This window comes from Lycium barbarum, chromosome 10 (genome assembly GCF_019175385.1).
Source record: "Lycium barbarum isolate Lr01 chromosome 10, ASM1917538v2, whole genome shotgun sequence".
NCBI lineage: Eukaryota > Viridiplantae > Streptophyta > Magnoliopsida > Solanales > Solanaceae > Lycium > Lycium barbarum.
The window spans coordinates 78,814,853-78,839,042 of NC_083346.1; the positions used below are offsets into that span (position 1 = coordinate 78,814,853).

Genomic DNA, 24,190 nt, shown 5'->3' on the forward strand with positions numbered 1-24,190 from the left:
AGTCTCCTATGATATTCAACACTTAGTGTGCTATCTTCTTTGAGTTGAATTTTATGCTCAAAATGCCAGAAGGAATACCACGAATGTCTGCAATAATCCACCCTATAGCTCGTCGATGCTCTCTCAGAATTTCCAATAACCTCTTTATCTGCTCATCAGTCAGTAAAGCAGAAACAATAACTGGCAATGTATTATCCGGACCGAGAAACTCATACCTCATATGTGCTGGGAGATGCTTGAGCTCAAGCTTTGGTGGCTCAATAATAGATGGTTTTGTTGGAGGCGTTTTCTGATTCTCAAGATCAAGAGATAATTTCTTTGGCTGATAAGAATAGTATCCCAATCCTTCAAGCGAATTTACAGTCTCTACGTACCCCCCACCATATTATCTGCTCAAATTGACTAGGATAGCCGCTAATGTCTCCCCAAGGCACTTTTCTTCCATCTTGAAATCAAAAACCTCATCTACCACATCTATAACATCAATAACCGAAATGCCTTTGTAAGCACTCGGTAGTTTCATTCCCTTGCTGGCCTGAAAGGTCACCTCTTCATCGTTAACACGAAATTTGATCTCGTTTCTCTTGAATCCATGAGAGCACTTCTAGTGGCAAGGAAAGGTCTCCCCAAAATAATAGGAATATCTCGATCAACACCACAATCAAAAATCACAAAATTTGTAGGTAGAAGGAATTCGCCAACCCGAACAAGCACGTCATCAACAACCATAATTGGCCTCTTTATAGATCTATCAGCCATCTGCAGTCGCATGCTGGTAGGTCTAGGCATTACCAACCCCGATTGTTTATAGATAGCAAGCGACATTAGGTAAATGCTAGCCCCATGATCACAGAGATCACAAGCAAAATCATAATGGCTAACAAAACATGGAATAGTTAAAGCCCATGGATCCTCCTTCTTCTGAACTGTAATGACCCGATTGGTCGTTATAGTCTTTTCGGCACTTTTGACCTGAGGGGATTGTTTGCAAGCTTCTCGAGGTGCTTGAGGTTGATTTTGGGTGACTTTTGGGAAAATTTGCTTAAAGCGAAAAAGAATCGACTCAAAGTTGACTTTTGGGTAAATGGACCTTTTTCGAAAATTCGATGATTTTGAGAGGTCCGGATGGTCTTTTAGAACTTGTATGCATATTTGGTTCTATTCCCAATGCACTCGGGTGCATTTTGGGACTTGGGTTGGGAAGTTAGAATTGAGGTATCGGGGGTTGACTTGGTCAACGAGGCCTCCGTTAGGAATTCCGAGGCCATGAGTGCATTTGTAGCGTGTTTTTAGATGTGTTTGTGTATCTGGTTTGTGAGCAAATGTCCTCGCGTATTAGCCGGGATTTCGGATTGAGATTGTGTTTATTTAGGGAAATTCTAGTATGGTGTCCACCATGGCGGCACCATTACCGTCCCAGCGGCACCGCCATAGCAGTGGGATGGGCTGCTGGGGTGGCCTTGTATATTTGTAGCTGACCATCTCGGTGGTTTGAGAGGCCGTTGGGGCGGCACCGCCGCAGCGGTCCCGATGCCGCCGTATCAGTATCGGGCCTGTTATTTCATTAAGTGTGTATTAAAAGTCCTTAGTCTCTCATTTATTACTATTCCGAAATTTGAGCTTTTGGGAGAAATTCTAGAGGATTCTTGGAGAAGATTCTTAGTGGTAAGCCCTTCTAATCTCTTTGGTATTCCATTATTCCTAATCATCTTAGAATCCTTTTTCCTTGATAGTTCTCTAAGTAATGGAAGATTAAAAGTGGGTTTAATGAATATTCCTTCTAGGCTTCTAAATCGTGATTTGTTGATTGGGTTAGCTTCTTTAAGCATTGAATTGATGATTAGAACCTTTATTTATAACTTCTTCCTAATTAGAAGCTAATTTGTGTAATTGGAAGTTAGGGTTTATACCCAAATTTTGGGGGTTCGCCTAGAATCTGAATTAGAGTGATTTGTTGATTATTCTAGCTTGCTAATGATGAGAATTGATCACCTAGCATTTTAATTTAATGTTGGGACCTTTAGTTCCCTAATTTCACCCTTCTAGTTCATAAACCCTATTCCGTAGGTTGGGGATTTGGGTCTTGATAGAAGTAGGGTTGGTTTTGATGTTCTTCTTGATTCTAATTCCATGATTCACATATGCCTATACTTTCTTGATCTTAAGGCTCAGCGGAAAGGAAAGGCTCAGAAGTGATTGTTGGTGTTATTGTTGTTCAGCCTTCCAGGTAGGTTACGGTTTACCCTATGGTGAGACTTCATTTAGTGAAGCATATATTTAGATAATATTGTCGGAGAAAGCATGTAAATCTTCGGGTATGAAGTTGGGTTGGATATTGTCATAGGTTGGGCCCTGTTGTGTGATTGGGGCTAGCCACCCCATTGTGTTGTGACTTGATTTATTCTATTGTCGTTGGCTTGATGCCATGTGGTTATAGTAGATATTGGAGACTATTATTATACCTCTTTATGATATTGAAGTATCTTACCTGTTGACGCTTGATATGAGGATAGTATTATATATGGCTTATGTAGCCTTTTCATGATATTGTTGGCGTACCCATGCTTGGTACTTGTGATATTGATCTGACTGTTGATGACGATATCATGCTTACTGTTGAGTTGATTTATATAAGTCTTGATAGGGCTTATAGTGTTGTGACTTCCATATCATATTCGTTGGCATTTATTGCATTGATTTAGCATTTATGCATTCATACATGATGGAAATGGTTTGGAACTGATTAATGAAAGACTTATGGTATCTATAAGAGAAAATGTTTTAAATACCCAATGGGAAATGGTTCCAGGTGATGTGATATTATATGATATGATTTGATAAAGATCCTCCGTGGGCAAAGATTCAGAGACTCGTTACCGTTGGGGTACATGGACTCCGCGGGTCCCCCATGGGTTGTGTTACTGAGACGTCGATACTTCCGTCTGGAGTACATGTGTACACAGCATTGCATTGCATTATAGCTTATATTGTGATAATTTGGTGATTTACTTGTGTCATTTGGATTCGGATTGGATATATTGAGACTTGACACACTTGGGTTTAGATGCTACAACCTAGGTGATGACGTGTACTTGGTTCTGATTTGTGTTTGACTTATACTTGTTGAATTGTGTAGTTCAAATTTGAGGCCTGTGTCAAGAAATTCAATTGTTGTGATTCCTATTTTAGGCAATTGTAGAAGAAAATAATAAGGAAAATGCGAAAGAAGTAGTACTAGTAGTAACCAATTTGATGTAGTTTTATTTTTGCGATTTGGTGACCAAAATAATGCGTATGTTATGGAATTGAGTCCTTATGTTTGAATTTGATAATCAAACTTTATATGATCTGAGAATCATCCTTGGTTGTGAGATGAAAATCTTTGTTGATGTGGATATTAAGAGAAGAAGGCATAGACGAGCAGAAGAAGTGAGAATGAGAAGTAGAGAAACGAATAATCTCCTTTTTCCAGTGCTGACTAAACTTTAAATAATTTTCAAATTCCTGGTCAAAACTTAAATAACAGCCCAAAATGGTTATTGGTGCATCTCACCGTTTATGCTTCTTAATGGGCAGAAATAGCCTTTACTAGTCGCTTTTGGCCCTCATTTTGAAAAATAACCATTGTCATGAAATTTCAAATTCACAGGTGAAAGATCATTTTAAAAATTGATATAACGGATGGTCCACACCAACTGCTTATCTTGCTTCCTCACATTCCATTCATGACCTAACGACTATCAGTGTTCTAAAAGGCGTGAGCATAAGGCGAGACGTTTTACATATGTCTCAGCGAGGTGTAAGCCCCGAGGCACGGAGCGTATGCCCCATGGTATTTAATTTGTAGTATTTTATAAATTAATAAGATAAACATACAAATAAAAAATACATTAAAATTATTTTATAAAATCAAAAAAATAATAAAATTAGTAGGAAAATGTAGATATCTATTATAACATGCTAACATGTGCACGAATCATTAAAAAAAACTTGAAAAGTGAATGACCAATAACATGACTATGATAAGACATAATTAGAGTTGTAAATATGAGATTCCATCCTAATAATTCAAACTTAAAAATGACAATAATATAAATTTATTGTTTTAAAACCTAAAACTAGATAACAAATCAATACTCATTACAATACAAATATCCAGAATAGAGTCTAAACATTATCTAAACTAGAGCAATACCAAAAGAAAATTCTAAACTAAAAACTATCTTGAAAAAGATATGTTGAAGAATGCTAAAAATATCTTGTAGAAATTTTAAAGCATAATAAAGAAGGAAAATGCAAGCAAGGAAGCATAATAAGAATTGGAGGACAAAACTCTTTGCTTTGTAGTTTGCACTTTGCATACAAAGGTCTAAAGTGTTTCTGTAAACAACAAAGAGAAAAGATTATGAAATTAAGATAAACAATTAGAAAAAACTTTTAACTTTTTGAGATTTTTAGTTTGAGAATTTACTATGAGTTAACTTTTGTATATTTAACTTTTAAAAAAAATATTATTAAGTAATTTTGGCTCAAATTTGAAAAAGTTCTCGGGGTTTACGCCCCAAATGAATGCCAAGAATGTTGGACTTACGCCTAGGCAAATGCCTCGGAAGGTTGGAGCTTACGCCCCGCAAGTACACCCTAATGCATTTTTGGTGCACCTCGCCCCGAAAACGCCTTTTAAAACACTGACGACTATCACTATTTCGGTGCAAAATGAAACTCATAGTATATATATGAGTAATTCAAAGGATATGTTGAGTACGGGGGAGAAGGTGCCCCTTCTGCTAAGTTGAAGAATAGGACATTTTATAGGATTCAATTCATTTTAGTAATGAACGATAAAGGACAACGTCACACCAGATGTCCTATTCTTCAACTTAGCAGAAGGGGCACCTTCTCCCCCGTACTCAACATAGGGCCCGATGCTCATGCCCTTTTTTATTTGATTAGGGCTCTGGATGAGGCCCTTCTATTTGTCCCTATCCTAACTCTATAAACCACTAGTCTTCCCTAGTCCTTGAAAGCCCTCTGGGGCCTAGCCCTTTTTCTCAAAGAAAGCAGGAGATGCGGCTTAGCCATCTTGCTCTAGTCCCCTACGATAAGGATGAGAAAAGGCCAAGTGGGCAACAGCTAAACATTGTGGCATCACAATTCAAGATAAGTTTGGCTTGTGTACAACCAACGAGCTTTTTGTACTTGTAATTGTGATTCGTTTGTTATAATCAAGGGGTCTTTCTACAGAAACTCCATGAATAGTCTTTTTTTTTTTGTTTTCCGCTTCTCACAGCTACTCATCCCTAGTTCCAACTGACGCAACAATACTTCTCTCACATCGGATTCACTTGTCCCACCCCCACGCCCTCCTTGAAGGCCTACAAAAGAGCTTATAAATGGACATTCATGTACAATTGTCTAGAATAGCTTATCTAAATTCTTAGTCCCACCCTACAAGGTCTTTAAATAAAACGAAAATAAGACGATAACTTATCATGTGCATCTATATCTATTTCTAGTTTATATACACTTCTAAAAGAAAAAGCTTTTTGCTCACCCCCGCAAAAGGCGCATGGGTTGACTCTATCTTTTTTTATGGGTTGACTCTATCTTTTTTTATGAGTTAGCATGTGAGAAGTAAAGACTAGTGCTTAGAAATTCAGCTAACAAAACTTTTCACTTATATGACTCATGGAATGTACTTTATAGTTGAATGAACAAAAACGAGTTATAGTGTTAACGAAAAACCCCTTTCTATTCAATATCTCTTAGTAAGGTAGTCGCTTTTTTTTCACTGTATATCACTCTGAGCGAATGAACATAAGTCAAACCAAATATGAGAAGGAAAGTGAGATCATTGTCTGATCTTTATCATCGAATCCCCAAATGAGCATCTTCGAGTGTTTACGACAAACAAGCTATTTTCTTATTCTAGGACTGGAAGATCCTCTATATATTAGCATACCCATATCGACAGTTGGACCAGCATTCTCTCCGCTTTCTCAGCGCTCACGGAAAGTCTTTTAAGAAAAAGGCTTCTCGAAATTTCCGTGGCATTTAGATCGGGATACCCCAACATGATGAAGACTAACCCCTTTATTTCGGGGTACGACAATATAATAGAAAATCACTTGTGGAATTAAAACTCTATGACAATGACTACTTTTCAATTATAGGGAGATAAGAAGTAGTAGTTGCATTTCCATGAAGCTTCAACCGTGAATTTGGCACACTACGAAAATAGTAGTAGCTAGTATATCTTCAAGTTAAAAAGGACGAAAAGTGGCCAGCGAATGCATTTATGCCTTTAAAACCCGCATCAAAGCCCATTATTAAAGTTTAGAACTCGCCTCCGGCATTTGGGCCCCTTTCTTCCTCGCCGAAACCACTGTCTCCTCCCCCAAACCCCTTCTCTGGAGCACAAAAATCATAACAATACTTCACTTTAACTTCATTAATCATTATTCGTACTATAGTCATGTGACAACATCAATTTCAACCTTTATATATTGGTGTATTGAGTTGGGCTGAGAAGAAGCGATGCTATGCTTTCATCGCTTCTGAGGAAGCCTTAAATTGATATGTATAAAACTCTTGGTAAGCATCGACTCATATACCGTGCTCGCATTTCAAATTACGTCAAAACCGGCTTAGTTAACGAAGCACTCCAAGTGTTCGACAAAATGACTCAATCAGATTGTAGAGTTTTCAGCATTGATTACAACAGAATTATTGGTGTGTTGATTCGTAACTCGCATTTCGATTTAGCTGAACGTTATTACAATGAAATGAAACCAGTTGGGTTTTCTTTAAATTCATTGACATATTCAAGATTCATTTGTGGTTTGTGTAAAGTTAAGAACTTTGAGCTTATTCATAGGTTGTTAAATGATATGGATAGAATTGGAGTAGTACCTGATTTTTGGGCGTACAATATGTATTTAAATCTCTTGTGTAGTGAAAATTTGGTGGATGTTGCATTGGAGTTGCTTAGAGTAATGGGAGAGAAAGGACGAGAACCCGATGTTGTGAGTTATACGATTGTTATTAGTGGGTTGTGTAGGATTGGACGTTTCAATAATGCTGTTGAAATGTGGCATACGATGATTAGGAAAGGTTTAATTCCGGATAATAAGGCGTGTAGAGTTCTTGTTTTCGGGCTTTGTGGGAGTGGTAAGGTTGATTTGGCGTATGAGTTGACGTTGGGTATTTTAAGGGGTCAAGTTAAGTTCAATACGGAAATATATAATGCGTTGATAAATGGGTTTTGTCGAGCTGGTAGGATTGATAAAGCGCAAGCGATCAAGACGTTTATGAGGAGAAACGGGTGTGAACCGGATTTGGTTACTTATAATGTGTTCTTGAATTATTGTTGCAACGAGCTTATGTTGGAAGAAGCAGAAAAGTTGATAGAGAAGATGGAAAGAAATGGGTTGGAACCTGATGGTTATAGCTATAACCAGCTTCTTAGAGGTTTATGCAAAGCGAATAGATTAGATAAGGCTTATAAGCTAATGATCGACAAGATGGTGATGAAAGGTTTGGTAGATGTTGTATCTTACAATACTATTATTAGAACACTCTGCAAGAAAGACCACAGTAAGAAGGCTTACAATCTCTTCGAGGAGATGGAGCAAAAAGGAATTGTTCCTGATGTTGTAACTTTTACAAATCTTATAGAAGCTTCTTTAAAAGAAGGCAATTCTAGTGTAGCCAAGGCACTTTTTGATCAGATGATAAGCAAGGGCCTTTTTCCTGATCGTGTACTGTACACTTCTATTATAGATCACCTGTGCAAGACAGGTAAAATAGGGATGGCTCAGAGCATTTTCCATGATATGGTGGAACAGGGTGTTGCTCCTGATGTTATCTCGTATAATGCACTAATCAATGGATTTTGCAAGGCTTCTAGAGTAACTGAAGCGCTGAGTCTTTATGAAGATATGCAAGCTAGAGGTTTGAATCCTGATGAAATGACCTTCAAATTGATTATTGGAGGTCTTATACAGGAGAAGAACCTCTCAGTTGCTTGTGCAATTTGGGATCAGATGATGGAAAAGGGTTTTACGCTTGACAGAGATTTATCTCAGACTCTTATTAATGCAATCAACTCATAGGTTGAACAGTATCAGGAATGGTTCCTATCTCTGAACACCCATTTGGTTTTATCTTTTTGCATGTTTCTGATGGAACACCTATGTGGTAACATCTTTTATATGTTTCTGATATTTATTTGCATACTGGGCAATTGCTTATTTGTCAGATAAAGACTGTTCTATATATTTCTGCATCATCTAAAATTTTAAATTGAATAGTTGAATATTACTTATGATTGCCTTTTAAAATATTTTTTATATAAAGATGGTTTAATTGGAAGTTGGATTTTCAGCTTGACTTGCTTTGAATCCTTCTCATGGGCAAATTTCTATGGGTTCTGCAGCTCTCGGAACTCATTGTTGTAGATCTGTTCTGCTCAAGAAAATGCCAAAGCCAACAAGGTTTTCTGCTTCTTTTCTGGAAACTTTTCATTGACTGGCAACACTTATCACTGATATGGATATTTAAATTAATGATTAAAATCACAAGACACCATCTATTTCCACTAGTAGTTTGTATCTTGATATTTTGCTTTCTTTTTTCTAACATTACTGTGCCAGGTACCTTTTCTGAGCCGAGGGTCTACCGGAAACAGCCTCCCTAACCCACAGCGGTAGGGGTAAGGTCTGCGTACATCCTACCCTCCCCAGACCCCACTTGTGGGATCATACTGCGTTTGTTGTTCTTGTTGATGATTAAAATCATAAGACAAAAGAAAGAGCATATCATTTTTCTTTCTCATTTTGTTCTCCCTCCCTCGCTCCCTCTCTCTCTCTCTCTCTCTCGCTCACACACACACATTCTGTTTGATTGGAGACTTCGAATATTGAGAATCTTTTGTACTTGTTGTGCAACAAGAAGGAACTAAAAGTGGAATGTGGAGTTTCACTCTGTTAAAAATGTCGTGGACGCAGACCTTGCACTTTTGCCCTCACAGCTCAGAATGAAAGTAAAGAATAATTTATCAATATACTAAGAAAACCATGAAAGGAAAGAACAATTTGTTAATATTTTGAATCACAAGTTTTGTGCATCTGGAGGAATTGCAAAGAACTGACGCTTATGAAAAAATATGTCAAAATCACAAGGTAACGATCTTATGAGTTCCAAATCTGACAGTAGAATAATGGAGGTAGTATGTATCAAAAGACAATTGAAGTTTAGTATAACTCCAGATCATAGTCAGAGCCTCTGCTGCAGAGAAAAATTGATTACTGAAGGCACTTAGAGTTGTTTCCTTATTTTATTTTTTTGAAACAGGTAACATTTTGTATTAAAGACCAGTACTGGGGAAGTACTGAAAACCCCTTTACAAGAGAAAAAGAAAAAAGAAGGAAAAAAAAAATTAAACAAGAGTCACTGAAGCATAGCTGCAATCCTAAAATGAATCAAGAACATCTAGGATTGTCTCTGTATCTTCAGGGTATGCATTTGTACACCAAAAACAAAGTAGCCTAACACAGGAGAGCTTGATCATCTGAATTGTACTACTTCTATTCTCAAAACATCTGGCATTCCTTTCTTTCCAGATTGTCCACCATATACATGCTGGGATGATCCTCCAATTTCTTCTACTCTTTGCCCCAATCCCAGCCTCCTCCCAGCTAAAAAGAGTCTCAACAATCTTGCTAGGCATTGTCCAAGAGATGCCCCTGAGATTGAGAAAAATCTTCCATAACTGGCTTGTGACCTTGCAATGTAGAAGTAAGTGTCCTACAGTCTCAGCTTCAGTCCCACATAAGTAGCAGTTTGAGTCTATGGTGATGCCTCTCTTCATCAGGTTCTCATGTGTCAGCACAGCCTCCTTAGCTAGCAACCAAGTAAAGCAAGCAACCTTGTGTGGTATCTTTACTTTCCAGATGTGTTTCCAAGGCCAAATAAAGGTCTGTGGCGCTATTGTGTTCATAACCTTGTACCCAGATTTCACCATATACTGCCCTTTGGTATGTCCAGTCCACCACAAAGAGTCCTCTCCATCTTTCACCCCTTCAAAAGTTTCCAAAAGGCTAAAAAGTTCAGTCAACCTGGGAATTTCCCAGTCGTTCATCATTCTCCTGAAAATCAGCTCCCAACCTTGAGGTGACCACATCTCAGCCACTGTCTTATTCTGATGTTGAGCCAAAATAAACAGATCTGGAAAGGAGTCCTGCAAGCTCCTACTGCCCAACCACTTGTCTTTCCAAAAGAGTGTTTTGTTACCATTCTGAACTTTAATGACTGTGTCTCTCTTTAAGAAAGGCCACCAGGCTCTGATGGACCTCCATAAGGTCACACCATATGGATTATTTGCCTCCTTGGTGACCCAGCAATCCGGTTCCCCATACTTTATCTTGATAACATTTACCCAAAGAGATTGAGGCTCCTTAGAATACCTCCATAGCCACTTCAATTTTAATGTCTTACTATGATTCTTCAGATTTTTAATACCAAGACCACCCTGTTTTTTGCTAATAATCAGTTCTTTCCACTTTACTAAGTGGAAATTTCTTTTGTCACTGTTCCCTTGCCAGAAAAAGGATCTTCTAAATCTTATCCAATCGTTGAACCACTCCAGAAGGGATAGGGAATAGAGATAACATGTAAGTTGGTAGAGAATCAAGCACTGCATTAATCAAAGTAAGCCTGCCTCCCAGAGACAAATACTGAGATTTCCATCTGGACAACTTCTTTTCACATTTCTCCAAAACTGCATCCCATAGAGTTGTTTCCTTATTAGCTGACTCAAAATAACTTAATCTTCTCTGATATCACAGTGTGTGCTGAATTTACTTGCTGCCTAGTGTCAGGATTTTATTGATTATTTTGTGTATATCTAGTTGTTAAAATGTATAAACAAAATGAAGAAACATCATTAGCATGGATCAATTGATTGTAGAGAGAGCTCACTTTTATTTACTTAAATGTCTTCAACAATAATCTTGCCAATTACAACCTTTAGCATAATCATGTTCACTTGATTGTTTAATTAAGATAGTGACGCACAAATCTATTGCTGATGCATTAAATTTAGGAAATTAAATGGATGTCTATAGCACCTCTCAAGTCAAAAACATGTGTTGCTTGTACAGGCCTTTCCATAGGTTGATAACCCATATTTCCCAATCAAGTACGTATTTTGCGAATGATACAGGGATCATGTGAGATTGAGCGTGATTTTAGTACGGATTACACCCTTTTTTCTGCTATTTGGTTCTGCAATGATGGTGAAAATGTCTTAAAATATGATGGTTGTCAGCTTGCTATATTTGTTAGTCATTTGAACTTCTAAAGCTGTCAATTTTCATATGTTTGTCAACATTCTACTTAAGATGCGCTCTGATACATTTTTGGTTGTGATATCCGCGAACCCAAAGTATGACCATCTTTGTTAAATCCTTATTGGGTCACTTCTTTTTTTCTTTATGTGACTTTCAATGGTGTGAATGTCCCTCTTTTGGCTTATTTCTGTCCTCAAGGTAATTGGCCACCAATTTTTGTTGAAGGAGGTTGAATATTCATATACAGGTCACAATGGTAAACACTCTGGCCAAGCTTCTTGGAGAAAAGTGAAGTATATGCAATGGATGATTTTCACCATGCTAACAGAAGAGGCTATTCAAAAACTTGTGGAGAAAGTAAGCCTGTTATACAGATTATTTGTTCAGTTTTTAACTTGTCAGTGCTGAGAAAATATAGCTACGTTACAGGAATGTTTTGGGTAGGATAATTGTTTAAACCTGTCCTATTATCACCTGACAAAAGATAGTTTCTAAGTTCAAAAGGAGAAGGAAAATTAGGGTGAATTTCACCCATTCCTTCCTCCTTTTTCTTTGGACTTCAGTAACTCAAATTCATGAAGGAATGAAGAGAGAGAATCAATGTGGGTCCCTTTTATTTACTTGAAATGGTGAATCCCATTAAATGGAGGAATGAGCTATTGAACTTACTTTATGGAAAATGCTAGACTAGACAACAATTCTTAGCAAGGAATTACGCTGACCGACCTAGTAGCTTACTTCACTACTCAAAAACAACTACTATGCCTCGATCCCAAGCAAGTTGGGGTCGGCTATTTCATGTTCCTATTGAGCACCAAAACCACATCGAGATTGTTCCCATTTGTCACCTTTTCCCAATGTGGCACATTATGTGAACTTCACAGACAGGAGAAGTGTGAACAGCCAAAATTAAGTAGGGAACATATTTTCGTATCAACTTTTTTTCCGGTTCTTTTCTTTATTTAGTTATGAGGGTCCCCCATTTTGACCCTCTTCCCCGCACTTCCTTCTCCAAAATTTCTGGAAAAATTGGCAGCTTGCCAGTTAAATTGAAAAATCCCAGGATGCTCTCTAACGTGAAACTGTGGTAGATTATTAGTCAAGGGAGGATTTCTAACCACTACATCTAAGAAAAAAACAGTGGAAGAGATAAAATTTGATATAACAAAAGAAATGCCAATTAGATAACTCTTGTAAGTTTTGATTGCTTCCTCAAAAACGAAAGAAGCATAAAAGATTCAAATCCAGAGAAGTACAGAGTAAAAGCCAACATAGTTAGAAGATTTCCCTCAACATACCCAGTGTAATCCCACAGGTGGGGTCTGGGGAGGGTAGGATGTACGCAGACCTTACCTCTACCTTTATGGGGCGGAGAGGCTGGTTCCGATAGACCCTCTCAAAGGAAGCGTAGTGATTGGGAAATAGACAGTTTTTGCCAGCTACTTCAACTATGGAACTCATGCTCAATAGAACAAGACAGAGCAGACAGACTAGTTTGGGTCAACAGCAATAATCAATAACTGCTACAAAATGTTGTTGCAACAGTTTAGTCAAGGAATTCCTAACTGGCCATGGAAGATGATGTGGAAAACCAAAGCACCTACAAAAGCAGCTTTTTTTGGTTGGTTAGCAGCTACTAGGGATGCTTGCCAAAAACAGTACAAGTTACAAAGGAGAGGTTTTTCCTTGTGTAGTAGATGCTATTTCTGCAATTCGGAGGAGGAAACAGTTGAACATCTTTTCTTGCATTGCAGATTTTTATGGCAATGTTGGGAACTTTTCTTTAGCATAATGGGCATATCTTTGGTGTTACCAGAGAAAATTACTAGCCTGTTGGAAGTGTGGCAATCTCAGGAGGTTAAAAAGAGCTTAAAACCAATATGAAGAACTAAGGCTGGAAAGAAACAAGGCATGCTTTGATGGGAAGAAGTTACAGATTTCTAGAGTGCAAAACAAATGCATTAAAAATCTGTACTTTTGGGGTAATAGCAGTACTATAGATAGGATGGAGAAGTATTTGGACTTTTTACACTTGCTGGGGGATAATATGTAATATCGATTAAAGAGTTTGCTGCTAGGTCCTGTACTTTTTTTTCCTGTACCAACTTAGTACTTTCTTAATAAAATCTTTACTTATCCAAAAAAAAAAAAAAAAAAAAAAAAGGAAGTGTAGTCAATGCAGAAATGCAAGAGAAATAAGATAGCAAATATCATGATACCAAACAAATGGAGCAACACATAGAGTTAGAAGAGTTCCCTCCAGGGATAAAATTTAGCTTCCACCGTACAGCTTCAGTCATCAAGTCCATTTACCAAAAAATTGTGTTGAACAATGCAAATTCCATTACCATAGAAAAATAATCCACCATAAATGGCCTTGTTTAAACATTACTGGGAACTGATATTTGCACTCCATTTTATACTCTGGGGAACTGATTTTCGCACTGCATTTTTCTATACTCTTCACATAAAACCCAAGCACTTAACTACATATTCAGGATTAAAAAAAGTTCTCAACTACTTATTACATGCTTAGGAAATTTCCAATATAAGTTTTTTATAGGAGATAATGATGGAAATATTAACCAGTCCACCTATCACCTGCACTTTGTGTCAATTCCATTCCTTGCCGTTGTCCTCTTACATTACCCCCAAAAAGTTTGTATGCACTTCTCTGCCTAAATGAATACTCATTCACCTTTCGTTGTTGACTCAACTACAACGTCATTGCTAGAAGAGTAGGCATGCATGGCTGTCCCTATCATATTATAACCTCAAGCTTTTCACCGCTCGTTTTTATTTATGCTTGGGTCAATCACATCAAAACAATTCTTTGAAAATATTATAAATTAGAAGCTAAGCTTTCCGAGTATGTAGTAGTAAAATCAAGAGTTGATAAATTCACTCATGCCAAGGAGGATATTTGTTTTTCCAATTTCTTATTTCTATGATTATGATAGATTAAGAAATAGTAGCTAAACTATATGATTCTTGTTTAAGAATGTTTGTTTTACACTTTGGAGATGGGGCAACAGAGGAGGGCAGCTGATAAGTGCAATGGAGGAAGCTATGTGGTAAAAAAAAATGAAAAAAGGTTTTCTTGATAAAAAAAATGAAAAGGTTTCAGAGAACACAAAATTCAAATCTTTATATTAACTGGGAGGGTTAATAAATTATAGAAGAGGCAGCCAATTCTCCATGTATCAGTATGTAACACTAAACACACACACTCTTTCTCTCTCTATCCGGGGGCGGAAAAGTAGGGGTGGGCTCTATGTTTCTCTCTCTTTTACACACCCTACAGATCTAAACATTGACTGGTTTTTCTTTTTCGTTGTACTTCACTTCTCAGGTGAGTGTTTCTGAACTCCGTCAACCAAGGTCGTGGCATTTGCTATTGTTTGTTAGAATGTTGACGGTAAAGGATAAAAGAGGATTCCTGCTGCATAATGGTTTGCAGTCCAGGTGGAAGTTTCTTTACTATTTCTTCTTGAATGACTGGTTGGATAAGTGGAAAATGTTTTTCAAATTCCAGTATTCCTACCAAAGCAGCAACCTCTCTGCCCCTCCAGGGTGAGATACAAAAAAAGACGGGAAACAGGGAAAACTTTGAAAGCAAAGCAAGCCCTTTATTGTATGTTCATTATGCGGATTCAGGCACGACTGATTAGATGGTAGAAAACTGGTTTAAGAGAATTACTATACTTCTGTTTTTCATATTATTCCGAAATGAAGAATAGTAAATGATGAAGAGACTTGAGGACTTTTGTGTTGCAATTCCCTACAAATTGACAAAGATGAAATGAGGATGAATGGGAGCAACAGTGTTCTTCTTGATTAAATCCAGCATATGTGCGTGGACATGGATCTGCACAGAAGCAAGTTTGATGACAATGTAGTTCCTGATCTTTGAATACCGCTTTCACCATCCTATATGAGTTCTGGAGAAAATTGCAGGCACAGACAGTGATAATTGGTATCAGTCTTGTGGATTATGGTTTCTCGGAAATTGAATTCATGGACATCAGAATGCTGCTTCTTCAACCAGGATGTAAAACTGTGTGGCTCTCATTTATTCTACCATACATGTAACTGAGCTTTGACGTTTGCTGATAATCAGATTCCTCTCATGCAATGTGGAGAGACATGAAAAGAGTATTATTTATATTTTTTATGTTGTCCGAGAACTAATCTGTGTTCCTGTTGTTGGTCTTTTTCTTCTTGCAATTGAAGTTCAGTGTTCAGCATCAATGCTTTGCAGTTATGAGTCAAAGGATTAGTTAACATGCTTAGAGCAAATCTAACGGCATAAGTCCAAGACACTCAAGACTATTACTATCAAAGTAGACAAGTTTAGCGTTCCTTATATTTTTGTTTAGTTGTTGCTAAAGTTTTTTAACATAGGCGTAGGTGTAATTTGCGTTTCGATTAACCAAGAGAAATGGTTTCCCATGGTCTGAGTTGGATTTTTTAAGAGTATTTTTCAAGAAAAAGGTTTTGCTTTATGAAGCAAACAAGATTTCTTTGGGGGTACCAAAAATATTTCAATTTTTTTTATCTAAACCAAATGTGTAAAGAGTAATATATGTGTAAAAACAAGAATGTTAAGGGGGCACAAACAGTACAGCTATTTAGTGATGTTTGATTTGGCACAGAGTTTATATTGTTATAATTTAGCAAAAGGAGACAAAATTAGTAAACGCTTTTTGCCGAAGTTGGAACCATCTATTTGTAAACTCAGGTCTTGGCTTCCTTTTGTTTACTAATGAAGAATAGTCTCCAACAATCATTTCAGGATCTAAAAGTGGCCAAGTATTGAAGCAAAAACAAACTACAAGCCAATATTTCATTCTCCAGCACTGTTTGGAAGCTATATCTGATAACGTTGATGAAGCAGGTCATTTAGAAAATTACAAACACCTGATACTCTGGAAAATGTTTGACAGTGCAACACCCCTTCAAAGAAATGACAATGGAACTCATCATTGCAATATACTTATTCTTCCATAGCATCTCCGCCTTCAATCACTTGTACCATCTCTCTCAATGGTATAATCTTTGTAAGAAGAACTTCTGTAAGCACAATTCAACTAACCACATTAGCATTTTACAGAAACTAACTTGTATATTTTAACAAGGTATTTCTCATTTATATTGGACGTTGACAAGTATAAGAATACTAACCAGTCTTTTTAGGGAATGAGTAACCCTTCTGTGGATAGGTTCGGGGATTAGGCGACATATGATTCCTTAAGTACTCCGTGTGACCCTAACAAATCAGCATATGAGTCGAAATACTACCAAAAATAGAACATGGATTCATATGATAAGATGAAAATTTTGTCATTGATTGCTAAATGAGATTAGACCTTCGTTATCACACAGATATCAACATTGCTTCCACTACCAAGATCATTGAACACCCCAGACAATATGGCATCTGCTACTAGCTTTATCCCTTCATCTTTCTGCACCAAAATGCCATCTCAACATTTGATAATTTACAACGTACATAGAGGCCAAATTCAGTGGACTAAATGTAGCTGCAGAAAATGAACTTACACTTAACCCTTCCCGGTATTGTGACTCAAAGATAGCCATAGCTGCAAGGGAACCAGATCCCATTGTAGCGTACGGCAGAGTATCAGTTGATCCATGTGGATAAATCTGAGAACAGACATTAACCAGCAACATTGAGGAATTTTACAATGGAAAAAAATAATAATATACTAAGGTGAATCGAACAAAAGACCACTCACAGTATGCAGATGTGGCCCTGTGACATCAACCCCACCAAGGACCAAAGCAGCTGAGACGTGCCCCTGGTAGCTGGTTAAGAGCACATAGTTAAGCCTCTGTGTCAGCAATTTAATTGCACGTAAAGATGTTATTCTACCACAAAGCAACATTAAAATATATGCTCACCTGAAAAGATGAGACTTCAAAAGAGTGAGAGCTGTCACAACCCTGGATTCACGACCAGTGTGATACCTATGAAGCTTCAGTTGGGAACTGACCATGTCTACAAAATAGCAGTTGCTACTTAAGGTATGAGAAAGAGAGAGATTAAGAGATGTTATTATTGCAAAACAGAAATACATGCATATGAAACCCAAATTACCCGTTACTGCCTCAGTATCAGCAGCTGTCCCTGCTCCACAGCAATATATGTTAGGGGCCATATAATGAATCTTCTCACAGTTCTTATCAGCAACAACGGGTCCTTCAGTGGCTCGCGTGTCAGCTCCAAGAATGACACCATCCTGGAATACAAAAGATATTCTTAAGCTGTTCACTTGCAAAGTCTGCTGGTAAAACATGCATTCAGCAATCATGGATAATTATTTTGACGGGATACTCCTAAATGCCACATTTTCCTCGCAAAACATTTAAAGATGTATATTAAACGTAGCTTCCTGAGTTTGCTGATCCCTCATGCAAAATCACATGGATAATCAATCAGACAGGCACATTCATTAAAGCTACATCACCCTTGAACTAAAAAAAATGAAGATGTCAAAATTACAGGAAGAGAGACATATGGATGGGGTATATATCCATCTATATTGAATTGCGGATTCCGAAATGATAAAATCATTTTTGATTGGACAAAAAAAGGTCAGGTATATCTAAGATGCCGTAAAAAGGAGAAAAAGAAAGAAAAACATGTAAGAACGGCAAAGAAAGCAAAACATGTAAGAATGGAAAAGACTTTTTGACAAATACCATTCAGCAATGCAGTTAGCTATGTATGTGGTTCTTAATTTCATTTATGGAAGATAGCCTCAAGCTAATAGCTGTTGCCTCTCTTACTAAACACCGAGGGCGGTGGCTTTGTTGTGGTTGTAATTGCAAAGTCATGATAGTTGTGAAGGATTCTTGTTCCTGCGGCTGAGAAGTCAACGCACACCCTTCTTTACTCACCTCTTAATCTGTAAAAGCACCCTCCCCTCGATGATAAGGTAAGCTCCAGAATTAGCAGATAGCCCAATCCTTTCTTTCCTTGAAGTAAGTATGGAGCAGAGCTACTTCTGCCGCAAATTTAAACTAAAGTCAATGCTTGGCAGGGGGATATAGGAGGTCTATGTTTATCTTATCGATAAAACGAGTTTCATCTTATTTTTTGTCGAGCTACTTAAAATATTCCAGTTGGAAAAAAAGAATAGCAGAACCAGACCTTCATCTCTTCTCTTCCGTGTCCCTCAAAACAAGGGCGTAGGTATCAAATGAAAGACGATACTTTCAGCAGTAGGCAACATCATTAATCCTTCAGAATGATTGGCACACATAACTGCATAAAATAAAATACTCTTTTTTTTCTCTTTTCTTTCCCTTTTTTATCCAAATTTGTCAAAGGATCTCTAATAAAGAAAGACAAGTTTTCGATGGTAAGATAAAGTTGTTTTGCCTGCACAAATTCCTCACAGAAAAATCCTATTAACCTAAGTTACTCGGAATCTTCACTTTCGGTGCAACAACCGTGTCAACACGACGTGGGTGCGGGTGTGGGATCCATACCCGATTTGGTCAAACGATTTTGGGTACTTTGACCAAAATTGATACAGAGATTTGAGACAGACAGAGATTTCTGAAATCAAAACAAAAGCTAGGGCTATTGCAATAGCCATGTTACACCTCTATATCATTTGCAATAGCCATGTTACACCAAAAAATAGTAAGGAGATGCATATGTACTTAATAATAATTACAGATTCAAACTTGCTCTCAAAAATTCGTGCATTATTTTCCGGCTAAATAGTCCGCTATATTTTGGGCAATACTTTTATAACTCTATTTTTAGATATTTGAATTACTATTAGCCGAATCCCAGCACCAGTGTCCGTACCTGGATCTGTACTCCCGAATCTTAAAATTTAGATCATGAAGGATCCGACCTCTAGATCCACACCCGTATCGGACACCCGCACCCGAGTCCGAACAACTTAGTTATTAACATAAGCTACCAACAGTCGAACATTAAATACCAGTAGCAGAATATTCGGGCTAGATATACAACCTATGTAATCTATTTCAGCACATACAATCAAATGCGTATGAGGGTTTTTACCTTAAGAAACTTCAAAAGCAATGAAGTTACTCTCTCATGTAGTTTGCAAAACCATACAAATCTTGTCCAAAGAAATTAAAGCAAACAACTAGTTAAACAGGCGGTAACCACAGTACTCAATTGCCTTTGGCCTGAAATGATCTCTTTCCCAACTAAATGATGGAATCCTGCAATGCTCTCTCCATGTTGTACTGCAATGCAGATGACCCAAGCCAAATGTCTTTTTTTTCCCCCCTTAAAATAAAACAAATTCTGCATAAAATTACAGCATCTAGATGAAAATATAGTAGGAAAATGCTAACGGCCTGTGCCTATAGCACGACAATGAAAGCACTGCTTTTACTTTTTCATTCATGCAGTTATTTTAAAAAAGGTTTGGACCAGTTTGCCTGCACCTAGACTATTCAACCAGTTTGCCCACCAGTATAAGTACCAGACAGTGTTATCAAAGGCGTGCTTAAGCCCTGAAGCGAGGCTCAAAACGTGTTGAGCGCTTCGCCTCGCTTAATGTGCGCTTTAGTGTCGTCATCAAGGCTTTAAGACATACTTTTTCTTGCCAATGAGAAGAAGCGACACTAAACAATTGATATTTCACTTTATCGTAAAAAAAAAATTCAATTTCTTTGTCCATATATTTATGATTCATGCTTATAATTATTAGTCTTTGACTAAACATATATATTTGTATATATTCTCCACTTGCGCCCTTTTTTCAAAAAGCCCACGCTTTATTTGCACTTTGCGCTTAAAGCCCCAACGGACCTTAGAGATTTTTTGCGCTTTTCGCTTTTGATAACACTGGTACCAGATAACTTTGCCCACCAAGGTTTAGATATATTGAAAGAGATCACCTACCTTTTTCTATTTTATTTCTACTAGGATCCGAATCCCTGATCTCTCCATTAGCTCCATTCCGTTCTTACAGTTAGTGCACCATTGAGAATAAGTCCTTATCTGAATCTCATCGATGACTCGAAAATGCTATGTGTGTTTTGTGTAGTTTATTCTCTATTTTGTTTTAGAATGGTAAAAGGGTGATTTTCTCATTTGGATGCCTAGAGTTGATGTTTTAGCGTGAAAAAGCCTAATCGGTGTTGGGCGCAACTGATATGAGAGAAACGATCTTGTTAACTAAAAACGCTCCCGAGGTCCTCGAGAACCGAACTGAACACCCCACCAAGTCATAAACAACCACCCGAACCTCTCGAAATTTAAAAAAAAAAATTAAGTTTCAAAAACATGCTCATCAAGGCTCAAGGGCTCACACTAAGGGCAAGGAAGTTTCAAGAACATGTGCATCAAGGCTCAAGAGCTCACACTGAAGGCAAAGAAACTAAGGACCCGTTTGGCCATAAGAATTATTCACTTTTTTCCATTTTTTTCAAAAATTAGTGTTTGGCCATGAAAATTCCAAATACAACTTGAAGTGGTATTTGGAATTTGAAAAACTTGTTTTTCCCTAGGGTATCGGTGTCGGAGAGGGGGGATCACTCAATGCTGCTACAGGCACTCATTAGTTTGGATTGGGTAGCGTGAAGGAGATAATAGAAGGACCCGCCGAAAGTAGTTTCGTCTTTCCAGGTCTTCCGGAGTCAAAATTTTCTCATCCAATAGCATTCTTAGTTAGTACCATTCAAAGTTTTTCACAACTAGACCAAGTACATTTCAATAAAAAAATACTATTTGCAAAAACTATGGCCAAACACAACTCCAACTCCAAAATTCCAAAAAATGTGAAAAAGTTTTTGGTTTCTATGGCCGAACGCCTACTAAGAGTAAGATCAAAATAGACAAGGAAATACCCGCAAGGGTGGCTCAGTTGGTTGAGCATGGGGCTTTCATAATGAAGGTCTCAGGTTCGAAACCCCCTACCTACAACAGCTGGGGATTTGCCTTCTGGATCGAGTTCATCGCACAGGGCTTGCCTAGTGCGGGTTATCTCTCCTGTGTGGTTTGCGAGCTATTGCATAGGAGCTGGGTTTATCCTGTGCGCACCCGAAGGGTAGCGGCTGCGGGTTCCCATATCATCAAAAAAAAAATAGACAAGGAAATGACTCATTGCAATAACGAGATCGCAACAGTTTAGTGCACTGTGTTGAGAAAATAGGCGTTCACAACATAGCGTCTTGTGGGGTGAAGGCTGAGAAATTTACAATCAATTGCACCACCTGCTATCGGGAGCACTTTTATAGGGCCAATTCCGTCTTTTCTAGTGTTTTGGGCATAAGATATAAATATTGAAGGCTCGTCGTTTGAGGATGATTCAGCCATTTGGAGCAAAAAGGACTGTACAAGAGCAAGGCTCGTGGACAATGAGATATTACCATGGAGTTTCATCGATTCTCCATTGTTCTTGAGTTTAAGGTATCTTTTATTCATTTTCATTATTGTTGTCACTGTGATTATGAGTAGCTAGGGACTCTTGATCTAGATTTGTGGCAGAAGTCGACATGACTGTTGTGATTTGTAAGTTTTTGTAGTTACACTATTGATTTAATTGTGTGTTTGATCATTTAATTGTCTGGCAACAACTGAACCCTATCTATGCACCCTAGTTTGAACTATTTCGTTGAACCCTAGGTTGAACTTGAATAGAGGGAATCAAAGATTGCTCTGTATTCAAGAATACATGTTCTTGAACCTTGCATTGGGGGATTTGTTTTTTCGCGGGTAGAATAGAATATATTGACTCGCCGCCCGTCAATTGGGTTAACCTTAATGCATTCTTTTTAACTGAAATCTTGCAGAAATGAAGGGAGTTGGTTAATTAGAGAATAAGAGATCTAAAGACTCTTATTACTACACATGAGTTTTAACGTTAACAATTTAGTGCATAGAACTTAATGGAATAAATTACATTCACGACAGAAGTGTCAAGGGAAGTTGCAGCTTCAGAATCTTTACTCTCTGACTATCCTAAAACATTTTACTGATGGCTTTCTTAGTTCGAAGCAATTCACTTTACCTCTTTTTCAATTCAACCAACATTCTCCTTTTAGGGTGTGTTTGGTCTGGAGGAAAATATTTTTCAATTTCCCCATGTTTGGTTGGTCAAAATATTTTGGAAAACATTTTATCTAGGAAAACAAGTTCTTTAAAATAAGGAAAATGGCTTCCCTATTTAAAGTAGGGAAAATAAGTTTCGTAAGTGACATTCCAAGTTCATTATCTCCTCCATACCATCCACCCAACTCCCCCAAACACCACCCCTTGACTATCCCACCCCCACTCCCCACCCCATACCACCCCTATAGTGTTTTGCTAGATTACAAACCTGTTTGGCCATGAGAACTATTCACTTTTTTCCGGATTTTTTTTCATTTTCTTTGAAAATCAGCGTTTGGCCATGAAACTTCGAAATAGAACCAAAAATCTTGTTTTCACTTTTTTCGATTTCAGTACATTCAAACAACCAAATACTCTTTGCAAAAACTATAACCAAACACAACTTCATCTTCAACTCCAACTTCATAAATTCCAAATAAAGTGAAAAATATTTGGTTTCTATGGCCAAACACCTAATACATATAAATGCACTTGAGATAATACTTCTTTTGATACTTACCAAACACTATAAAATAAGCAAGAAACCCAATTATTTGCCAATAAAACATTTAGTAGGAAAACAGTTTTCATGGAAAACATTTTCCTTCATACCAAACACACCCTTAGTCTAAAGGTTTAGCTATACGGCATCCACATTCTTGATTGTGGAAAGTTTGGTTACTCGGCATTACTAGAGCTATTGCATAATAACCAGTTGAGACCGAAAATAAAAAAGGGAAAAAACTGATATAATTAGACAGTCTAAGCATAATTATTTATTATGAAGCAAACAAGAGTATTGTTAATGCCAAGAATGGTACGGAATAGGGTGTATAACTAACACAGGTTGAAACACTACCAAACGAGGGATTAAATAATAATAACAAAGCTAATACCAGTATTATTTTTTTGATTAAGCACCGGGTGTCCGGGTCTCTTTGAGCCCCGACTAATCCCGGGGGTGCACAGGCCCTCGGCAAGGAGTTTCCCGCAAGTGCACCACGGGTAATTCAGGGTTTTACCCCAGTCCGATGGCCCTCAGAAATTATTTGCACCCAGTGGGTTTCGAACTTGAGACCTTGAAAGGGAGCACCCCAAGGCTCAAGCCAAATACCAGTATTATTTTCTCTAAAAAGTAATACTTCCTACCAAACGACCCCTAAGGGTTTAGCTATATGGTATCCACATTCTTGTCTGTGAAAACATTAGTTACTCGATATTACTAGAGCTACCACATAATAACAAGTTAACACCCAAAACAAAAACAAAAAAACTGATATAATTATACAGTCTAAACAGACTTATTATAAAGCAAAAAAGAGTATTACCTGAAAAATTAAGCCAACAATGGTAGTACCAGTCTTGAGGAAAGAAGGAGACTTAAGTCCTTTATTCACAAGCATATCATTCCTTCTACACAAATCAAAGCTAAATCCACCCTTTTGAGGAACATCTATTGTTGCCTTTGACGCCATTATTGCTGCTCAAAATAAATAAATAAATAAATCAGAGACTGAAAACGCAAATCTTGATTACAAAAAGCAAACAGAGTTAATGGTTTTTACCGAAAGTTAAACCCCTCTGATTGAAGTTTTCAGTAGTGATTTACAAAGCTGATGATGATTTCAAATTAAGGAACTGGACGACGATATGAATAGTGGAGATCTTGGAGAATAAGAAAAGAAGCTATGAATTGGGCCCGCTGATTTTTGTGGGGCAACTAAAA

The 24,190-nt window shown here is 37.6% G+C and overlaps 2 protein-coding genes across 7 annotated transcripts; one reads left to right on the top strand and one right to left on the bottom strand.

Moving 5' to 3' along the window:
- The first annotated feature begins 6,175 nt into the window (after positions 1-6,175).
- On the top strand, positions 6,176-15,542 carry LOC132613739 (pentatricopeptide repeat-containing protein At1g13040, mitochondrial-like). 6 transcript variants are annotated; one of them, XM_060327946.1, is made up of 5 exons: positions 6,176-8,126; positions 8,435-8,495; positions 8,655-8,713; positions 11,599-11,708; positions 14,704-15,542. In XM_060327946.1, the coding sequence occupies exon 1, from the start codon at positions 6,579-6,581 to the stop codon at positions 8,112-8,114; it is 1,536 nt and encodes a 511-aa protein (XP_060183929.1). In that variant the 5' UTR covers positions 6,176-6,578; the 3' UTR covers positions 8,115-8,126; positions 8,435-8,495; positions 8,655-8,713; positions 11,599-11,708; positions 14,704-15,542. The 6 variants fall into 6 exon arrangements, with proteins under 6 accessions (XP_060183929.1, XP_060183928.1, XP_060183927.1 ...); XM_060327945.1 differs by lacking the exon at positions 8,655-8,713 and having other exon boundaries at positions 6,176-8,134; positions 8,438-8,495; XM_060327944.1 differs by lacking the exon at positions 8,655-8,713.
- Positions 15,543-16,054: 512 nt separating this feature from the next.
- Positions 16,055-24,190, bottom strand: LOC132613741 (proteasome subunit beta type-7-A). Its single transcript, XM_060327947.1, has 9 exons — positions 24,030-24,190; positions 23,793-23,944; positions 17,473-17,614; positions 17,277-17,373; positions 17,111-17,180; positions 16,914-17,018; positions 16,721-16,819; positions 16,536-16,620; positions 16,055-16,424 (listed from the first exon to the last, which is right to left on the bottom strand). The coding sequence occupies exons 2-9, from the start codon at positions 23,937-23,939 to the stop codon at positions 16,348-16,350; spliced, it is 822 nt and encodes a 273-aa protein (XP_060183930.1). The 5' UTR covers positions 23,940-23,944; positions 24,030-24,190; the 3' UTR covers positions 16,055-16,347.